The 18,864-nt window shown below is 37.4% G+C and overlaps 1 protein-coding gene across 3 annotated transcripts in view; it reads left to right on the plus strand.

Annotated features, from left to right (window-relative positions):
* GNAS (GNAS complex locus) overlaps positions 1-18,286 on the plus strand; it is a 156,951-nt gene extending 138,665 nt beyond the window's left edge. For all 3 annotated transcript variants that reach the window (XM_086761083.1, XM_086761084.1, XM_086761085.1), the window contains exons 6-12: positions 7,977-8,031; positions 10,448-10,521; positions 10,999-11,057; positions 12,254-12,374; positions 12,512-12,642; positions 13,466-13,533; positions 14,393-18,286. In XM_086761083.1, coding sequence (XP_086617209.1) covers positions 7,977-8,031; positions 10,448-10,521; positions 10,999-11,057; positions 12,254-12,374; positions 12,512-12,642; positions 13,466-13,533; positions 14,393-14,539 — 655 coding nt within the window. In that variant the 3' untranslated portion in view covers positions 14,540-18,286. The remainder of the gene's footprint in view (positions 1-7,976; positions 8,032-10,447; positions 10,522-10,998; positions 11,058-12,253; positions 12,375-12,511; positions 12,643-13,465; positions 13,534-14,392) is intronic.
* Positions 18,287-18,864: the final 578 nt, after the last annotated feature.

The following is an 18,864-nucleotide window of genomic DNA, read 5'->3' on the forward strand; positions in this document are numbered from 1 at the left end:
CTGTGGGCTGATGGTGCAGTTTGTGTGGAGCGCGTGCACAGTGCCTGTATGGCATACGGAAGATATTTTACTGTGGCTTAAATGCTTATTATAGTTACAGGGGGTTTTTTTATTTCCATCTGTAGTCTCTATTAGTTTTTGGTAGAGGAGCTACAATTTTATATTTTGGGAGTGGTGTTTGCTGTGTCGTATCACGCTGACTGCTCTTTCCAGTGTCTGTGAAATAGCAAAGTCTTACAACTTCAGTCTGATTCCTGAGCTGTTGCTTTCATATGCTGCAGAAAATATTGAATCTCCGGATTATACAAATGTCTTCTGTTGGGTAATATTGACAAATACACTGAATAACATTTTTGACATAACATTCTGTTCCCACACAGATAATTTGAATGTAATTGAATGGGTTGATCAAGAGTCTGTGCTAAAAATACGACATTTTCTCACCCACTAAGTCAAAGAAAATGCTTGTTCAAAAGGCAGTTTTGTCAAGCAGAGCCGTTGGAAAGTGGGCTGGGTTATGCCGCGACTGCTGATTCTGCCTTCCACCTCAGAAGGCACGGCTGGGGTCTGGCCTGCATTGCAGACGCAGCTGGTTTGTAACCTCAGCACGGTCCCCGGCCGTCGTTTTGTCCCTGGTGAGGGTCCAGGGCGACGATGTTGGGGGTGAGGAGGAGAGCGGCCATCGCTGCAGCCTGGCAGAGGGGCTCGGGAACCTCGGCTCGTACCAGGCTCATGGAGGCACGGAGCAGCCCGTGAATGATTTTAGCTGGAGCAAAGCGCTCCAGCCCGTGCAGGATCCCGTCCAGGACGCCTGTCAGACTCGCAGGAGCGCTTCAGTACGCTGGAGCCAAAAATGTGCAGAAATAGTTAGAGGGGGAAGTTTTGAAGATCTCTTTTCTTTTCTTCTGTTTTTCCTTATTTTAGTGGTCTCCTGGGCAAAAGACTGCATTGTTACAGTTTCAAAAGCAGTATGGTTTTGCTGCAGACTAGGGGAAAAAGAAAGAAAAATAGACCTTAGAGAAAGACAGACTGTTTAGTATGCAATAAAGTAACTTTTATTCTTCTCCCAATCTCCTATCAAATAAATCTCGTGCTAACAAGCAATCAAAACCCTTTCTCTGCCCGCCGCTCCGCACAAGCCGAGCCACATTGTACCTTTCCAGCCTTTGAAACTGCCTGTGCCTATTTTTATTTGTCAGGCCGGGGCTGGGCTGGCCCCATTCCAGATGTGTCTCACAAGATTTGGTGCTGATGAGCTATTTATAGCACTGTGGTTCCATTGTCATGGCAACCGTGCTAGAGGCCAAGGCGGCTGGGAGCTATTTCTGGACTTGTGCTGTAATGTAAAACTGATTGGGAAAGTTAGTGCATCCTCTAAGCCAGACTAACTTTAGACAGGCAGAGGGAAAAAAAAAAAAAAAGACAGACAACTACAACCTCTTTAAATAGATTTTTTTTCTTTTTTCTCCTACCTTTTCCCCATTTGTCTTCGGGATCGCTAGCAGTTTTTGAAGGTTTGCCTTCTGCTGGATTTGTCTAAAAATTCATTCATGCCTCATGGCCTCCAGGCAGATTACGTTTTTTTAATTATGCAATTTAGGAAGCAGGGTGTGTAGCCAGCCTTGTGTTTAAGGCAAGGTTTGTATTTCATGGCGACACAAAAATAAGGGGGTTTTGCTGGCTGGCTGGTGCAATACGTTCAGGGGTTTTTGTGATAGTTGCCGTTCTTTATACCCCATAGTCTTAATATTCTATTTTTTGTGTGTGCTTCATGTTCTCCACACCATATAAGGAACTGTAACCTTGATTACCACAAGATGATTCCAAATATATGGAGTCATACTTTTCAGCTTTCTCATTATTTGCTTCAAAATGAGACCCATGGTGCCCCTCCGCCTCCAAGTGGCTGGAATGCTGCGAGGTTCTGCTGCGATTGCAGCCGGGGCCGCTCTCACAATCGCTTTGCTGGGATGTGTGCGCATGGATACTATCCCTAATTAAATTCTGAGCTTTAGAGTGGTTTTAAATCTTTCTGTGTGACTTACTACTTCGATAAGGGAATCATAATAACTAGTTGACTTGAAATTGGAAATAAAATGTTTGCAGCTGCTTTGGGGAAGTTTTCTAAGGAGTTGTCTCTTGGTTTACTTCTGTCCAAGTCTTATACTGCATTTTGAAGTTAATTTCCAATATAAGTCTGGTTTTGAATGGGGTCCTTATGTCTGAGAACTGACATGCAAAATTTTGTTAGAGGAACATTGTCTGGGAGATGGGTTTACATGCAATGTAGTGCTCTCGTAATTATACCAGTAATATTTGTTACAGTACTATCTCTATCTGCCTGTCTCCAAAGGCTTTTTTTTCTCCTCAGTTTTCTTTGTGAAGTAGTTAAAGTAATTGCAAAGGTTTTGATGGATTTTTTTTCTCTCCTCTTATCTAGTTTTGTTTAGGGGGAAAAAAGAACTGAGCTTTTCTGAACATTTTAAGATCGTTCGATAATGTGTTTGTGTATGTCTTCTGTGACCACCTTAGCAGTAGAAACTCTGCCTTCGCGAATCGTAGAAAATATCAATATATATTACAATACAAAACACAAGTCTATTAATGTTGCAGTTTTAATTTTTAACTTCATTTTGGGGAAGAACATAACAAGTTTGATTTCATACACTGCCCATGACTGCGGATACCGTAAATACTAGCAGATTGAATGTTTGCTTACTTTATTTGCATCGTTCCCGTATCTTTGCCTGCTTTTCTGCTTCTCTTGCAAAATAAACTAGCTGAAATGTAAAGAAATCTTTATCACCAGTTTAAGGAATAGGATTTCTCCCTCCTTCAATACTCTGCTTGCTCCCAAGAACAGCAGAAACGGCCAGACGTGAGGGACAGCCGGTGTGCGCACGCACACGTGCCACTGAGAATAACCCCGTGCCCTGGAGTTACTGTCCGTGTACTGGTCTGAATGGGAGGCCCTGGGTTGACACTGTTACAGACCTGGCTTTTCAGGATTTGGAAAACTCGTACATGTTAACATGTTTTTAAACTGTGTTAAGTTGCAATCCATACATCATGTATTTCTCAGCTTGAATACCCTTTTAAAGAGAGAGAGAGAGAGAAAATATCTTTGTACTAATCCCGTGACTTTGGCTTCAGCATAGACAACACAGCTAAAGAAAGAACTTATCAAATAGTTAAATATTTAGCTTTTAGAAAGCAGTTGCTGAGTAACATAAAGGATTATGGCAAGGACTGAAAAGGGAGTAAAGTAGAAGTAAAGCATGATCTGTTCTGAGAAATACAAAATATACTCTTGTTTATAAACATTATTAATGTTGAGTTAAATTTCAGCTTAAAACTACTTTAGGGATCTTTGAGTTGGTTTCATAGTCTTGATAGGGTACAGATAAATAAATAAAATTCTGCTGGGCATTTGCACAGTTTGGTCCTTAAGGAGGATCAGTAAACAAATAATAATTTCTTTCTGGACATAGAAACCCAAGTTGTAAAGACTGTTTTAGAGGTGATCAGGGTAAATACAACTTTAATCCTTAGTAAAATCTTGATAATTCTTAGTAATATTCTGGTTAATTTTTAGTAATATCTTGATAAAAACACATGACTCAGAGGAAATGAAAATTCCATTTCCACTGACTCAAGGGACTCGGGGCAATTAACTCACTCCCTGTGTGCCTTCATTTTTGCCTACCTTTAAAACAGGATTAACATAAGGTGTGCATTTCAGAATGCCATGGTAGAGGCAGGAAATGCAACATGAGTGAAGGCAGGCGGCAGTTGTGAGTGTGATTTACTGTCTGTAGAATACCTTGAGGCTTTTAAAGGCAAGAAACTTCACAAATACGGAGTTCCAGTACTACTGCTGAGGGTTAGAAGTTATAAACAATTGTTGTATTTAGTTGGGATTGAAATTTTGAATCCTTGATTTGCAGTGTCTGGCACTAAACACGAGATCTTAATATGTCTTTTAAGAGAGACAGTTTGGATACGCATTCAGTTTATGACTTGACCAAAAAAATCTGATGGAAATGAAGCTCTTCAAATATAGGTATGTTGTCAGTTTGAAGAGACCTTTCCAGTGTTAGTCCAGACTGAAAACAAGCTTTTCTTCGTAGATGAAAAAAAAAATGTCTTGCTTGTCAACCATTTTGTCAGATCACAAAGAATAAAATTTCAAGTTACTATTTATTGAAAAGACTGTTAGGAAATGCTGAAGGAGAGGCAGTCTGATTTCTACCTCCCCATTTTTCTCAGAATGGTGGAGTTGTGTTGTTTCTTGAGGTAGAGAATTTAATATGTTATACACCTTTTCAGCGGGGAAACATGAGTGCAGGCTGCCGTTCTCAGTCTGGCAGCAGCATTGTTCATTCAGGAAATTCCCCCCACATAGGGATAAAGCTACTGTGTATGCAAGATCTCCAGAATAAATCAGTAACTGGCATCTAACTTGATGTGAAAATTCGGACATTGTTTTGACATAATCGCATATTAAAAATTTGGAAAGAATTGGGGATATGCCTGTGACTTAATTACTTTGTCCTGCAGGAGCTGAGGAAAGCTCCTGTGTATTTCTTTGTGTGAATTCTGCCTCCTAAGTGCACCCATTAAAATTAAAGACACTTTATTTTTCACAAATAGCTATTTAAAACATTTAATGTGTGTTTTTCCTTCTGCAAACTGAAGAAAGGGACCTGAAAATAAAGCACAGTTTTATTTCAGATTGTTTTAGGGTTTGTTTTTTTTTTTTAATACCTTTCATTTTAATATCCCAGGGACACATCTGCTGCTGTCCTAGAGATGCTGCTTCTCCAGTGTTGCTAACTGCAAATGACCTAAAGTGCTTTTGTTTAGGAGGAGCTGTTTGTTTGCTGGTTTTTGTTTGTTGTGGGGTTTTTTTTTTTGTTTTTTTTTGTTTTTTTTACATATGTCATAGCAGTATCCATGTTTTATAACACAGGCAAAGTACCTTATACTAGGTGACAGTATTTCACAGAGCAATAACTGATCCTGTTATTTAGTCATGTCCAGAATCTGGCCCTAAGTGAGAGTTGGCAACGATGCTGAATGAACTATTTGCTTTCTGGAAAATAGCTTTCCCATATAATCTCTGGGAAAATTTTACAGAAGAAAAAAACCTGACTTTGTAACTTGGTGCAAGACTTGCTTGCAGTATAAAATTTAATTTTGTGGTTTGACAGTTCTATTTGAATTATTTCACCAAGGTCACTTTTCTTTCTCCCTGTGAAATTCGTTGCTGACACAGTGGATGGGCATATCTCCAGTAGACTTAGAACAGTCTATAACAGCGGTGAATTCGGCACAAAGTAGTACTGAAGTGGCCTCACTTGTGTTTTGGGTAGAACATAACAGGAATTAAAAATAGAAATTAATGATGGTGAATTTGTTTTTATTTTGAATTAGGCTTTGTTCTCGTCTGACTTGATTATTAGTTTAATCTACTGGTTAAATTATTTGGTCTTGACTAACATTGGCTTAGAAGTCTCTGTTCAGAGTGCATTGATCTTTTCTGAACTCTTGCTCCTGCTGTTGCTCCTTGTTTTAGATGTATCGGACTAGATCAAATTTCTGGTACTCTTTTCTCCTTACAGACACATTTATTTCTCAGTTGATCAACTGAAAGAATTATCCCCTTTCTTTATGTTTTAGCAAAAAAAAATCAAACTGGTTTTTAATGTCTTCAGCCCTTTCTAAAGTTGCTAGAGCAGGCTTTTATGAAAAAGCATGTGCACAGGAGGAAATCTTCATTTAACGTACTCCATTGCTCTGTTTTCCCTAAAATGCCACTGGAAGCAGGGTAGGTTTTCTGGTAACTGTCACACGGCGAAAGACTCCCTTCTTGAAGGAGAATTGTTACGAGTATCAGATGTCACTGGATGTTAGAACTTGTTTTGGGGGGAAGAAGAAATGTTTATTCCATTCCAACTTGTTGTACCTGGCATGAACGTCGCTATTGGAATTCTTCTCGAGTACAGTACTGCTGCTCCTATGTGGCTGATGTTTTTCAAGGAAATCGTAGGCCTAAAAATAGTCTGCATAAACAACAGTAAGAGGTTTGTACTTCTAGTTCCAGGTTTTAGCAATATCTTGTTGTTATTTTCTAATTGTCAGTTTCCAAAATCCATTAAGCTGATTAGCAGAGTGTTTAAAAAGAAAACAAAACAGAACACCAAAACCAGAAATCCACGTCTTGTGGAACTTTGCATAAAATGTTATGCTTAGATAAATTCAGTACAGAAAGGCTGGGTCATTGTGACAATCACTTCTATATCTTTATGAACATGTTATGTTCTGAACATTTTTCAAGCATCGTGCCACTTGTAAAATTGCCACATGATTCTGAAACCGTCGTCTTAGGAGAGAATATAACGTGGAAGCACTTGTGCTCATTGGAATTTGGGATTATTGTACGTATTTAACATCCTCTGTGTACTGAACAAAGAGCTTAGCTTCTTTTCCTTTGGATTTTTTTTTTTTTTTAATTACTTAGCCTGGAAGAAATGAGGAAAAATCCAGCTTGCAAATTGCAGTACACATTTTGTCATCAATTTTATCCTTGTATATCTGCCTCCACATCACCTTTCACGATGGAAACTGATCTTTATGCCTTGTCTGACGTTTTCAGTAGCATGTTCACTAAGATACATTTTAATGTGTTTAAAATTCTGTAATTCAGACTAAACAAAAATTACTTTCCATTTGTCTTTGAAAAAAGATGGTCATCTAGTTCCTGGTGAAAAGTACGTCACACTGAAGCCGCTGTTAAAACATGAAGTTATTTTTCCTCCTTCTGCTCTTCATTAGGTGTCTTTTAAAGTCGGTTGGGAGGCAGGGGTGCAGCTGGGGGCAAAGACCCTTGCTGATTTTAGTGTGGGTTTGGTTTCTGGTTTGTGAATCTGGGACGTTTGACTTCCCCCCCTTTAAATTGTGGCCTGCATCCATAGCTGATGCATTTTCAACATACGTACCTACGTGTAGGGATCAGAAGGGAAAACTCGCCCTTTCTTTGTGATTTCTGCTTCCTAAAGAAAAGAATTCACGCAAAGGAATTTAAAAGGAAACTTACAGAATATTGGTTTTAAGACTGTGATTGATCATTAATGTTACAGGTAAGGTTACCTGTCCAGGCATTGCTAGATCTCCTCTAACGCTGCGGGGGAAGGCAGCACGGGGAGCCCTGCTGCGCGCCACTGGTGCTGGACGGTGTGACTGGGGTGTGACTGGGGTGCGAACAGCACGGAGTCTGCATCCCCCGCTGCTGCTTTGCTACAGCTTCGAGTAACACCGCAAGAAACAGAATTAACGCGTCTGTTCCTTGAGATTTTTGCTCTTTGAGTTGAGTGAAAGATAATTAGAAGGTTACAGTTAATTGGTAAAAACATTGTGAAGATCCAGGATATCCTCTTTAGGTTGTGCCTAATGAATTAGAATGAAATAATTTATTTATTTTTTTTTTTAAATACATGTTTGGCCTACTACTGCTACTCCTCCAGAGAGTAAACTGAAAAAATGGTACCAACAATTGACAGAAAAATCAGTATTCCCTTTCACTTAACCGAACTTTTAATAAAATTGGTTTAGGGGATTTCATTTATTAAAAGAACTACAGTGATTATAAATTTAAAAAAATACTCATCTTGCTTTCAGGAAAATTGCACGTAGGCAATTTATTTGAGTCATTGTTTTACTGTTAGCAGTGTACAGTTTCTATGAATAAATTACCTAAATTAAATCACTTGTGTGTTTGTGAGCGGGGGGAGCAGGGGTGCAGGGGATGAGCAGGGCTGGTCAGTGACGCTGTGGCATTGGCCCTCTGCTGGGAGCTGCTGGGAAAGGCGCGCTTTAAATACACCAACATCTGGGAACCTGTCCGTTCATCACGCCTTAGGTAGGTTGTCTAATTTAAGACCGAAAAGTTAAATCTTTTTCTTTCCTCTCCCCAGTTTTCTAGACAAGATTGACATAGTCAAGCAAAATGATTATACACCGTCTGACCAGGTAAGGAAAGTTGCATTAAGAATTTACACAGCTTATCTGCCCCCTCTGTCTTTGAGAATAACTCTCATTAATTTCCCAGTTGCCATTTGTGACGCTAACATAGGTATTACAATGTGCTGTACATATTTAGTAGGCCAATAAAAATGAATTTGTCACTTGGATTGAGATTATGTTTATACATGTCAATGTATTGTGAAATGAAAATCTGCGTAGATTGAGGATCTGCATCGTACTTCTGTGACACTAAAACGCAAATATCCATTTGAATGAGTGATTTGTAATGTTTTGCCCTCTTTGCTGAATAATCATCATGTGCTTTGTTTGATGCAAAGTTGGTTGGTATCTTCTCAGCCCCACTGGCTCCCACTGTAAACCAGTTTTTGTAAAAATAACCTTGTTAGAAGGTGTTAGTTTTTAATCGGAACAGGAATTCTAGTTTTCATTTTGTTACAGGTAATCTGAGGATCTCTTTAGGACCAAATCCCTAGTGTGCTTTGTAGGATAAATAACCAAAAATATACTAATGTCCCAAAACTTTTGCAGACAATATTGATGAGGAGAGAGCAGTTTGTATCCTTTAAAACCATACAAGAATAAACAAAGCATTCATTCATCCTTTTAAAAATCTGACATTTTGTTATAAATGAGACTTTCTTATCGCTGAAGTAATTCTATTTTCAAGAAACAAAATATTTAAAATACAGGTTATTATATTTTAAATTAGGAGCAAGTAATCTTCAGATTTGAAACTTCAAAACAAATGTCAGTTTTATATTGGAGGCTAAGGGTGTCAGGAGTTTAACTTATATTTACTTATACTTAGTATTTAGTACTAAGTAAAGTACTTAAGTAACTACTGTAAGTAAATTTTAAGTAAGGTGAGTATTTAAGTAGTTACTTAAGTAAAATAATTACATACTTCTGTAAGCAAGCACAAATACTCAAGGTGCTTGTTTGGGACCATTGACTGCATTGAAAGCCCACAAAAATAGACAGTAAAACAGGCCCATTTGGATATCCTCTGGGATGTTCCATGTTTCTCCTAAGAAAGTGTGGTAATCAAATCACTTCCTTTCTTTTTTTTTTTTTTTTTTAAACTTGAGGTAAATGTTTTTGCTTTTTTTTTTTTCCTTTTAACATCATACTTGTATTGAGTTCTAGAGATGCAGAGCTGCAGAGTCCAGTTTTCCAAATTTGCTTCTATTTATTAGGGCATTCAAATTTTCAAACTATTTCAAATATATGCATATTTCAATATGCATATATTCCAAACTGTTTAAATATATGCATATTTCAATATGAGGATTAAAATAGCTAGATAACAATAATTTACTAATCAGAAAACTGATGTTAAAATGCAGCCATTTTGTTTAATGATTTAGCAGTGTTGTATAACCTTTGGATTTTGTGTGGTTTTGACTTTGACTAACCACTTTGGTATCTATAGTAAAACCAGAGCTTTTATTGTGCGTATAAATTTTTTTAGTCTGTTCCTCTTACATGATCCTGTCTGCTGCAATTTTTACTATTTATCATAGAATAGTTAGGGTTGGAAGGGACCTTTAAAGGTCATCTAGTGTTTAGACCCATTGTGAAGAACACAAAAAACTTTAAGTCCTAAATTATAAAGCCTTTAGTTGAATTGAAGGTGGTATTTTGCAGTTAGTTGTATTTGGACTGTGTGCTCAGTCTGAAGCCTATGCAAATTCAGCTGCTCGCTAGGCACTGTACACAGCTGTCACTGCTTTGCAATACACGGCAAATAAAAGCCAATACAATTTGGTTTTAACAGGATTTTGTAGTGCTTATAACAATTTCATTTGTTTGTAGCTGACAACTCCTGATTATCATTTTTGTCTTTACAGGAAATTTCAAAGTTTATCTTTGAAAAACCCAGTTCTTACAGGATTTAGGTGGTTGAGCTCCCAGTTCTTTGAAGGAAAAAATAGAAAATTCTGAGACCTAGACACTTCTTTTAACAGCCAAGCACTGAACAGTTTGGGGAGAGAGATCTATCTTCTGGGGTTGGGAGTTGTTTGGTAGTAGTTTAAAGATCCTGTTGTGTGCCGTAGTTCCACTAAAATCTGTGAATGCATCATCTAATCTCCAGAGATGGTTCTGCGATGTTCTGAACACTCAGATTTGCTTTAAGTGGCCTGTTTCCTTCTCTTCCAAACTTGACACGTACAACCTGGTTGTGCAAATATATGTGCTTTAAAAGTTGGACACACCCATATCTGTGCACATGTTTTCAAGATCAAAACCTTAAATTAAGATTCATGATGCTTTATCTTCTGGTTTTGTAGAACAGCATACGCTGTCAGCAGTGAGTGAAAGATTTTGATTTCCGTTGCTGGATTTGTGAAGAATTACGAAGTATCTGTGTTGAATCAGTGACTTTTCCTTTATGTTCTAGGATCTTCTCAGATGCAGAGTTTTGACATCAGGAATTTTTGAAACCAAGTTTCAGGTGGACAAAGTAAATTTTCAGTAAGTATCTTCATGGTTTTTCTTTTTCTTTTTTCGTTAAATACAGTGCAGACAAATATGAGGGCAAACAGGATAGACTATCCCAGGTTAGAAACATGGCTTGACCCAAACAAAAGCCGCTGAATTTTAGTCTGATCTTATTGACTTTACATCTGTGATACTTGTTTCACCAAGCGCCTTGTTGCAGGACCTTTTTCAATGTCTTAGCTTGTAAGGGTGAAAATGAATCTGCAGTGTACGTATGCCAGAATCTCTTACTCTTGAGGTGTAGATGTTAGTGAAAGTAAACATAATTGTATTTTGTGAGGAAAGCTCTGCTTGCCTGTGTCAGTGAACTGTTCAGATTCTCATAATCCTTGATTGCTGTTGGCTTCTATGACACAGAAGTCCTAAAATTTCTTGTATTTTCTGTTTGCATTTGGGGAAAAAGAACCCCAAACAAAATGTATTCTGACTCAATTTATGTTTTTTTCTTAGTATGTTTGATGTCGGAGGGCAACGAGATGAACGCCGAAAATGGATTCAGTGTTTTAATGGTATGATTAGAATTTGCTTGTTATATAAAATAGTTCTCTGCAAAATTTTCATGCCCAATCTTAATTTTCTCACTGTGTGAAAGCCATCTTCTTTTCCATGTAGCTTCATAAGGAATTATCTGAACAGTCATACAGGGTGGAATTTTTCTTGACATGTACACTTCTGTAACTGCATAGAATATCTTTAGGGAGAATAGGTGGAAAGGAATTCAAGTTTGATAACATAGTTTGTCCATTTTCTTTGGCTTTTCATCTAATTAGGTTTTTTTGGAGATATGTTTGCGCATTATTTGCCAGCTATGTGACTGTTAAATTCCAAGCTATATTCTGTCTTCCAAGTGAAGGTTTACATATGCTTGTGCCTATACGAAATGTACAATTACAGGATAATTAATATATGCATAAAATCCGAATATTATAATTTTGTGCAAAATTGTATCCGCATTGCTATGTCATGGGTGCTTCTTTCCAAATCAGCACCGACATGGATGCAGTGTGAGATTGTAGGGAACATCTGACTTGTTAGACGTGGCGTTGCATACGGTATGTAACCTTCTTGGTACCTCATGATCTGCCTCATCTCTTCTGCTGCCGATATCTGAGGTAGGTGAGCTTGGAAGGCAGCGTAAGGGGTGTGGAGCAGCACAGCCACATGGAAACAGACATCTGGATCCTGTGATCTTGTGAATATCTCCTGGGAAAGAGAGGGGGCCCTCTCAGCAGTATAGTACACTGTAGGAGGACTAGAGCAATTAACCATGAATTCACAGCAATCTGCTATTTTTATTATTACCGTTCACACAGATCAAAAGTGCAGTTTGTCCTGAGGCCTTCCCCTGACGACCTCTCTGTCCTTTCTTGATAGCTCAGAGTTGCTTTCTAAATTTCTTTAGACCTTTTAAATCTTCTTTAAATTATCTTCTTAGCTTTCTTCAGTTTCTCTCTCTTGGTTCTGTTCTTTCTTTTCTACTTTTTCTGTCATTCTGTCAGCTTCTGTTCTGTGGCCTGCCTCTCCTATATTTAATTGTTTCTTCACTTTCTTTTTTTAATTCTGGGGTCTGTAAAGCTTTCAGCAATAACATTCCAGCCTGTTCTCTTCGTGAAGCTGAAACACTGGCAACTTTTTCTTGAACTTTGTGATTCCTGGATATTTCGTTTGAAGTTCAGTATTAACTGATGGGTATTTCCTGATGTAGATGTGACTGCTATCATATTTGTGGTGGCGAGCAGTAGCTACAACATGGTGATACGAGAGGACAATCAGACCAATCGGCTTCAAGAAGCACTAAACCTCTTCAAGAGTATCTGGAACAACAGGTCTGTGAATTGAAGTTTCATTGTTCGTATCACATAAATTAGTAATCCTATCTTGTATTATAGTTAAGACTTGTGTACTGGACCTGGCTACAATAGAGTTAATTTTCTTCATAGTGTTTGGTTTCCATCTTCTACAGGTGGCTACGGACCATTTCAGTAATTCTTTTCCTGAATAAACAAGACTTGCTAGCAGAGAAAGTTTTGGCAGGGAAATCTAAAATTGAAGACTACTTTCCAGAATTTGCTCGCTACACTACACCAGATGATGGTAAGATTTTTAAGTTTTATTAGGTATTTATCATTTCTCTCTAAATCACATTTGTAATGTTTTTGGTAATTTCAGTTAAGACTTGAAAACTCTTAAGTAGATATAATCTTCATTGTATTTCAGCCAAACTGTAATGTTAAGTTTAGGTATTAATAATGAGATAATTCTGTCTTTATGCATTTAATATATTAATAATTTCATCATGCCAAAATCCTGTTACTTTGGTTGTGTAGACCACAGCACAGCTTAGTACCACTAATACTGCAGAGATGCCACAGTAGGCTTTCAGACATGAGAATCAACGTTGATTCTTTCAGTTTATGTCACAGGTAGCTGCCTGTGTTGATCCTTGTCACAGGTAGCTTCCAAAAGTCAGTCCTTTTCTAAAATAGAAATTCTGTAATGAAATGTCTTCCTCACAGAACTGTGCAAATACATACATGTATGAATGAATGGACCAGTAGTAAATAGAATAAATATCTCCATTCATCGTAATAGTTTATCTGGAACCTCACTGATACTATTCACAAGCAATTGCAGCGTGAGACTCAGTAGTCACAAATACGTCCTCTGGACTCCCCCGGTCGTATCTGTGGTCATTTCTTTAACCAAATGCCTGGTACTAAGGCCACTGTAATATTTCTTTGTTCTCCTCAAATTTTGCTGGTTTAAATAATATGTTGTGGTTTGTCTTATCTCATAGTCAGTTTTGCAAAGTGTGTTTCTATCAAATGTAAGAAGAAAACAGAAAACGTTACGATTTTTAGGCACTGTCACCAAAAATGATCTGTTTTAATGAGATGCTTATTCTATTATTAATCAGCAACACCAGAGCCTGGTGAAGACCCCAGAGTTACAAGGGCCAAGTATTTTATTAGAGACGAATTTCTTGTAAGTATTTCCTTTCTTTCAGTATTTCTTACGTGATTTTTCTCAAATATAAGCTCTTATACACCTTCTACTATTGCAAAATGCTGTCACTTCTGGTGTTGTTTATGTTTAACATCCATGCTGCATAAAACACTGATACGTTTAAGAGCTTTACTGCTGTTTGTTAGCTGTTCTTTGGATATTTGTTGTTTGACACAGCACATAATTAAATAGCAAAAGAATTTGTGAGAATTAAGAAACCTCAAATAGAATGATGCATGTCCTGCTGTCCAGGTTTTTAATTCATGCATCATTTCTAAAGATCAGACTAATCAAAAGATGCACCATCTGTAAAATGGTAATATTCTTTTCATATTATCTTTCCCATTGCCGGTCAGCTGAAGCTATAACAGACATAGGGTTTTTAAAACATTGTTACAATTGCTTGTAATGGTGAGCATGGCAATCAAATTGGGGACTCACTTTAAAATGGAGCAAAATACAATTTTGAGGGGGGCTTTCTGTAAGTGTAAAGCTTGTACAAGGAGGCAGAATCCCACTTCTGTAATGGACAAATTGACTACATTTGTTGCTAAGTTCACCAAAGCTGCATATAAATAGTAGCACTTTTTTTGAGTTCTCGTTCAGCTCTGAAATTCCTCAGTATGCAGTGGCCTTCGCACCATAAAATTCTCATCATTTTAAATGTCATGTTTTAGGTGAGAGAGAGAAAAATTTGGGGTATTTTGCCACTTAGTTAGACCCTTTGAAAACACAAGTCACTTATGTATCTTAACTTGCATTCATCTGAGTTTTGATAACATGTTTTTTTCCCCAGTCAGTTTTATTTTAACCCAGTATCTCTCTCTTACTTTTACAGAGAATCAGCACAGCAAGTGGAGATGGAAGGCACTATTGCTATCCTCACTTCACATGTGCAGTGGATACAGAGAACATCCGGAGGGTTTTCAATGACTGTCGGGACATTATTCAGCGCATGCACCTTCGCCAATACGAGTTGTTGTGATGGAGAGCACTTTTTTTCTGTGTTTTGGACTCCTTATTCCTTATTAAAAAAAAAAAAAAAGAAAAAAACACCCTTGCCCACATAGGGTGGAAGAGAACTGTTTGAATCTCCCATTGATTTGCACCCCAACTTTTTCTCCTTGCTGGACAATAGCAGCACTTCTAAGCTTGCTTCTGTACCCCTCGGACAGTTTGAGATGGCCCCTAACACTTAAAAGGCCATTTCCATGAGGATTCCCTAACACTGTTATTAACAAAAAAAAAAAGAAAAAAAAAAGAAATAAAAACTAATTAATTAAAAGCCCTGAATGTGGAGCACCTGAAAGAATTTGGGATAAAAAATTAAAACATGAAACAAAAATTGGGGAGAGAAAACTTTAGGTAATTTAGCACTGTTGTGGGCATAATCATATAACCGGTGATCTCCACTTTTTATCATTCACTGCATCAGACTAAAGAAGGTGCCAAGTCACAGACCAAGGTTGAAGACAGACACTTGGGTTTGGTTCTCTGACTGTAATGTGGCTTTGAACGGAAATACTGACAATTCTACAACAGACCTAGACAGTGCAAAAACCAACTGCTACCTTTCAGAAGGGTATTTTTAAAACCAGTCTTGGTGGTCTAAAGACAACCACGGACATTTACGAATTGAACTGCGTATGGCCTGTGATTGCAGAAAGAGTTAACCACACACTGTTTTCAGTTTGTCCACTGATGATCCCATCTGCTATAAAAATCATTATCTGGACTGTAGTCCTCACAGTCTTTCCCTTCTTTTTCTTCTTCCCTCCCCTCATTTTTTATTTTACTGCTGGATTATTATTCTTGTACAGACTGTAAAATGTATTATTTTGTACAACTTTATTGAAAAAAAATAACTTGTAGAAGATCTTTGTGCCTTGATTATGGCTGTACCTGTACAATGAGCTAAGATGTAAGTATGTTTGATTGCGCTGTACAGCTTTGTCAACCCTATCTGCAGCATTAGCTCAAGGTAGGGAAAATTTATCTGTAGTTTAGTTTTTCTGGTTTATAAAAGAAGGAAAAATACTGTTTAGTAAAAAAAAAAAAAAAGAAAAAGAAAAAAAAAAAGGAAAAAAGTACAAATTGTGCAAACTTAACCACTTTAAAAGTGAGGTCTTCAACAAGTGACCAGATGTTGCAGCATCGTGCTTTTTAATTTTTAGCTTTAATTCATTTAAATCTCTATCCAAATGCAAAACATGGCTTGTTTCTACATAAACCAAATTTTGCTACAAATTATAAATGTTAGTCTTTGGTCATTCATAGTCCTTTTTGCTAAAGACGAAACCAGAACAATAACAGACACACAGGGCATCGTGCCGGTCTGGTGACCATCTCTAGGCTGGGCTAAATACCCCACCAACCTCCGCTTGCGCTGCGTGGGCATACTACTACCGGAATGACAAGGTGTGCACTGCCCTTGGATTTGGCCACTGAATTCCAGTTTCAAATGACATTTTTATTTCTCTTTTAATAAAGAGATACTTTAGAACCTTTTTGTTTTATATTAACTATATAAGTAGCTTAAAGTGAAGATGTGTGGATTTTTCTTAAACTTGAATAATTTATGCAAATTATATGCTTAGAACAACATGTGGTACAGTAAAACGAAAAAGAGCAAAAATCACTGTAGCAATAAGAGAGCATGTAATTTTAGTAACTACTACACTGCTTTATATTTTATACCTAGGTGTTTTATGTCTCTGTGAGTGTGTTACTTTTTCATGTGTCTAAACCTACGTGTACAATTTGTACAGAGTCAGAAATTACAGCTGTAATAACACATCTAGAACAGTGTTAGCCTATATTACTCAGACACCCCTCTTCCCTCTCCATTTACGCCCCTGAACGGATCTGGATCTTACTGCAGTGTCTTTAAAAGGAAAACAAAAGAAAAAAAACAAACACCAAAATACCCGCCTCTTTGCCTTTCACACTAGCTTCCCTCCACCCAAGAGACTGTGTTAACTTTCTTTTTTGGGAAGAGGTCCAGTTTAAATTAAAATCGGGGTGTGGTCAGTGATGTCTGTGCAGCTAGGTTTGCTTCAGGTATCAGATGGCTTTTTAATACTAAGAACTGCAACTGTTCAGAATGGTGAATTTTCATTGCTTTTGTGGCTAAACTTTCAAATGAAAATTAATTCCTTAGTCCATTTTCATGTAAAGAACAGGGACTTGATGGAGCTACTGTCCCATCTCTCTTATTCAAAATTACCAGTGTTCTTTCAGAAGACACTAAATGGCGTAAAAATTTTAGCTGTGGTCACTACGCATCTTTGAAAAATGATCTTTCCTGTTTACAGGTTTAGAAAGGTGCCACCTGAACTTTGTTAGAACTGCAGGAGAACATGACCGAAAAGAGCCCCCTGTGATTTAAGAATGTATCCTGTGCCTGTGGGTTAAGGGCTGGTGTTTCCGCTAGGTAAAACGGGGACACACATAGTGGAAAGGAAATTCATTGTGAGCCTTAATTTTAGTTACAGGAGCCAAAATCTTTAATTTAGTGCCAACCCTTATCGTTTTAAGCCTAGGAGGAGTTGGTGTAAACACCAAATTTATAAATGGAGAAAACCTGTAGTGGTGTAAGGAATGTAATCTCTCATCTGAGAGAAACAAAGCACCTCCATTAAAAAAAAAAATAAAAAAAAAAAATTAAGCTTCTTCCTCTGATAGTGAGAAGGATACATAATAAGAATGAGCTATATAAGACAGCAACAGTTTAAGAAACCTAAAGCTTTATATGAACAGAAATGTTTAGGGGATGTGCTTTTTTTTTTTTTTTCCCTTCCCTTAAGTGAGGAAAAAGGCAATTGTTTTGAATATGGTTGAGTTGCACAAGTATGGAGTGTGTGTGTGTCTTAATGTCTCAGTATTGCCTTTGTTAGTCTCTCTATTAGTCCATGCAGTTTGGTGGCCTGGTAAATGCAAGTCTTATTTTTAACAGCTTTCTTTTTTTTTTTTAAATACGAAAACATAAAGCTTTAATGCTTGCTATTTAATAAGTAACTGTGTTTTCTTCTGTCTCTAATTTAGTGGCCGTAATTTGCAGTTAATTGAACCATTCCAATCTAATGCTTACCCATATTTCCTAGTTTTGTTTTATTTATTTATTTGAACCTCCTGTTTTCATGATTGAGGACTTTCACTTCTGTCTCATTCATCTGTTTGGAAACTTCTGACCTTACAGCCAAAACTCAACTCATTCTACTCAGTATTCATCGTGATGCTGAAGTGTAAGATACCTGCAAATGTAAACACTACCACTTTTATTAATAAAAGCAAATACAGTGTTTTAGGGCACATTTGCATCACTATAGCTGAGGTTGTGTCAGTATTTCCATTATAAACCCATAGAGGATCTCTATCTTGGCACTAAATTGCCCTAAGCTAAATCTTCGCCATACTAGGCTTCTGCTCAAGCATGATTTGGTGGGTTGGTTTTTAAACAGTTTCCAACACAAACTCTTGTTCCTGTTTTAAGTTATACAACTGTTTTGTTGGATGGGGGTTGGTTTAAAAAAAAAAAAAAAAAAAAAAAAAAAAACAAAACCCAACAAACAAACCTGGTTCAAGATTGTTTTTGGCACTTCTGTAACTCAGAAATGGTTTTGATTTTAAAACATAACCTTTGGCAAGCCAGTAACCTACAATATGGTCTGATCACTTTGGGTATTTTGTAAAAATAATAATAAATTGTAGAAATGTTGTGGTTTCAAAATCAGCTACTGTGCATTTGCAGTAACTTATTTCAACCCAAGAACTTTCAGTAATTTGAACATCAGTACACGTATTCAGCAGCCAGTGTGAAGCAGCAGATTAGTGCTAACTCCTGAAAGGTTGGTTGTTTTCTGGGTTTTTTTTTTTTAAATAACATGGAGAGAGAAATCCACTGCATACTAAAAACAGATTCAACTGCTGCTGAAACATCAAAAACTGCTCTCTCAGAGGCTGAACCTGGAGCTGTGTAAGTTGTTAAGAGCAGAAGATTTAACTTGGAGTATGTCATTAACTCCAGAGGAACTGAAGCTAAGACTGTTCCAGTGTCTTACAGGTAATTGATACCTGCAGGATAATGTTCTTTTACCAGTAAATCTATGCACAGAAATATTAATGTTCATTGCTTCAGAATCTGAGCACTTTCTAATTAGCCATGGCACAATATTCCTGTAAATGATGAAGGATGTTTTGTATTATATCCTGTTTTCCAATGTCGAAAATTATGTACCAGGAAAAACAAAAGCTAGAAACATGATCAGGAAGCTGACCACAGATATGGAGACATACCATGGCAGCCGCGTA

This window comes from Chlamydotis macqueenii, chromosome 16, assembly GCF_036417535.1.
Source record: "Chlamydotis macqueenii isolate bChlMac1 chromosome 16, bChlMac1.mat, whole genome shotgun sequence".
Classification (NCBI taxonomy): Eukaryota; Metazoa; Chordata; class Aves; order Otidiformes; family Otididae; genus Chlamydotis; species Chlamydotis macqueenii.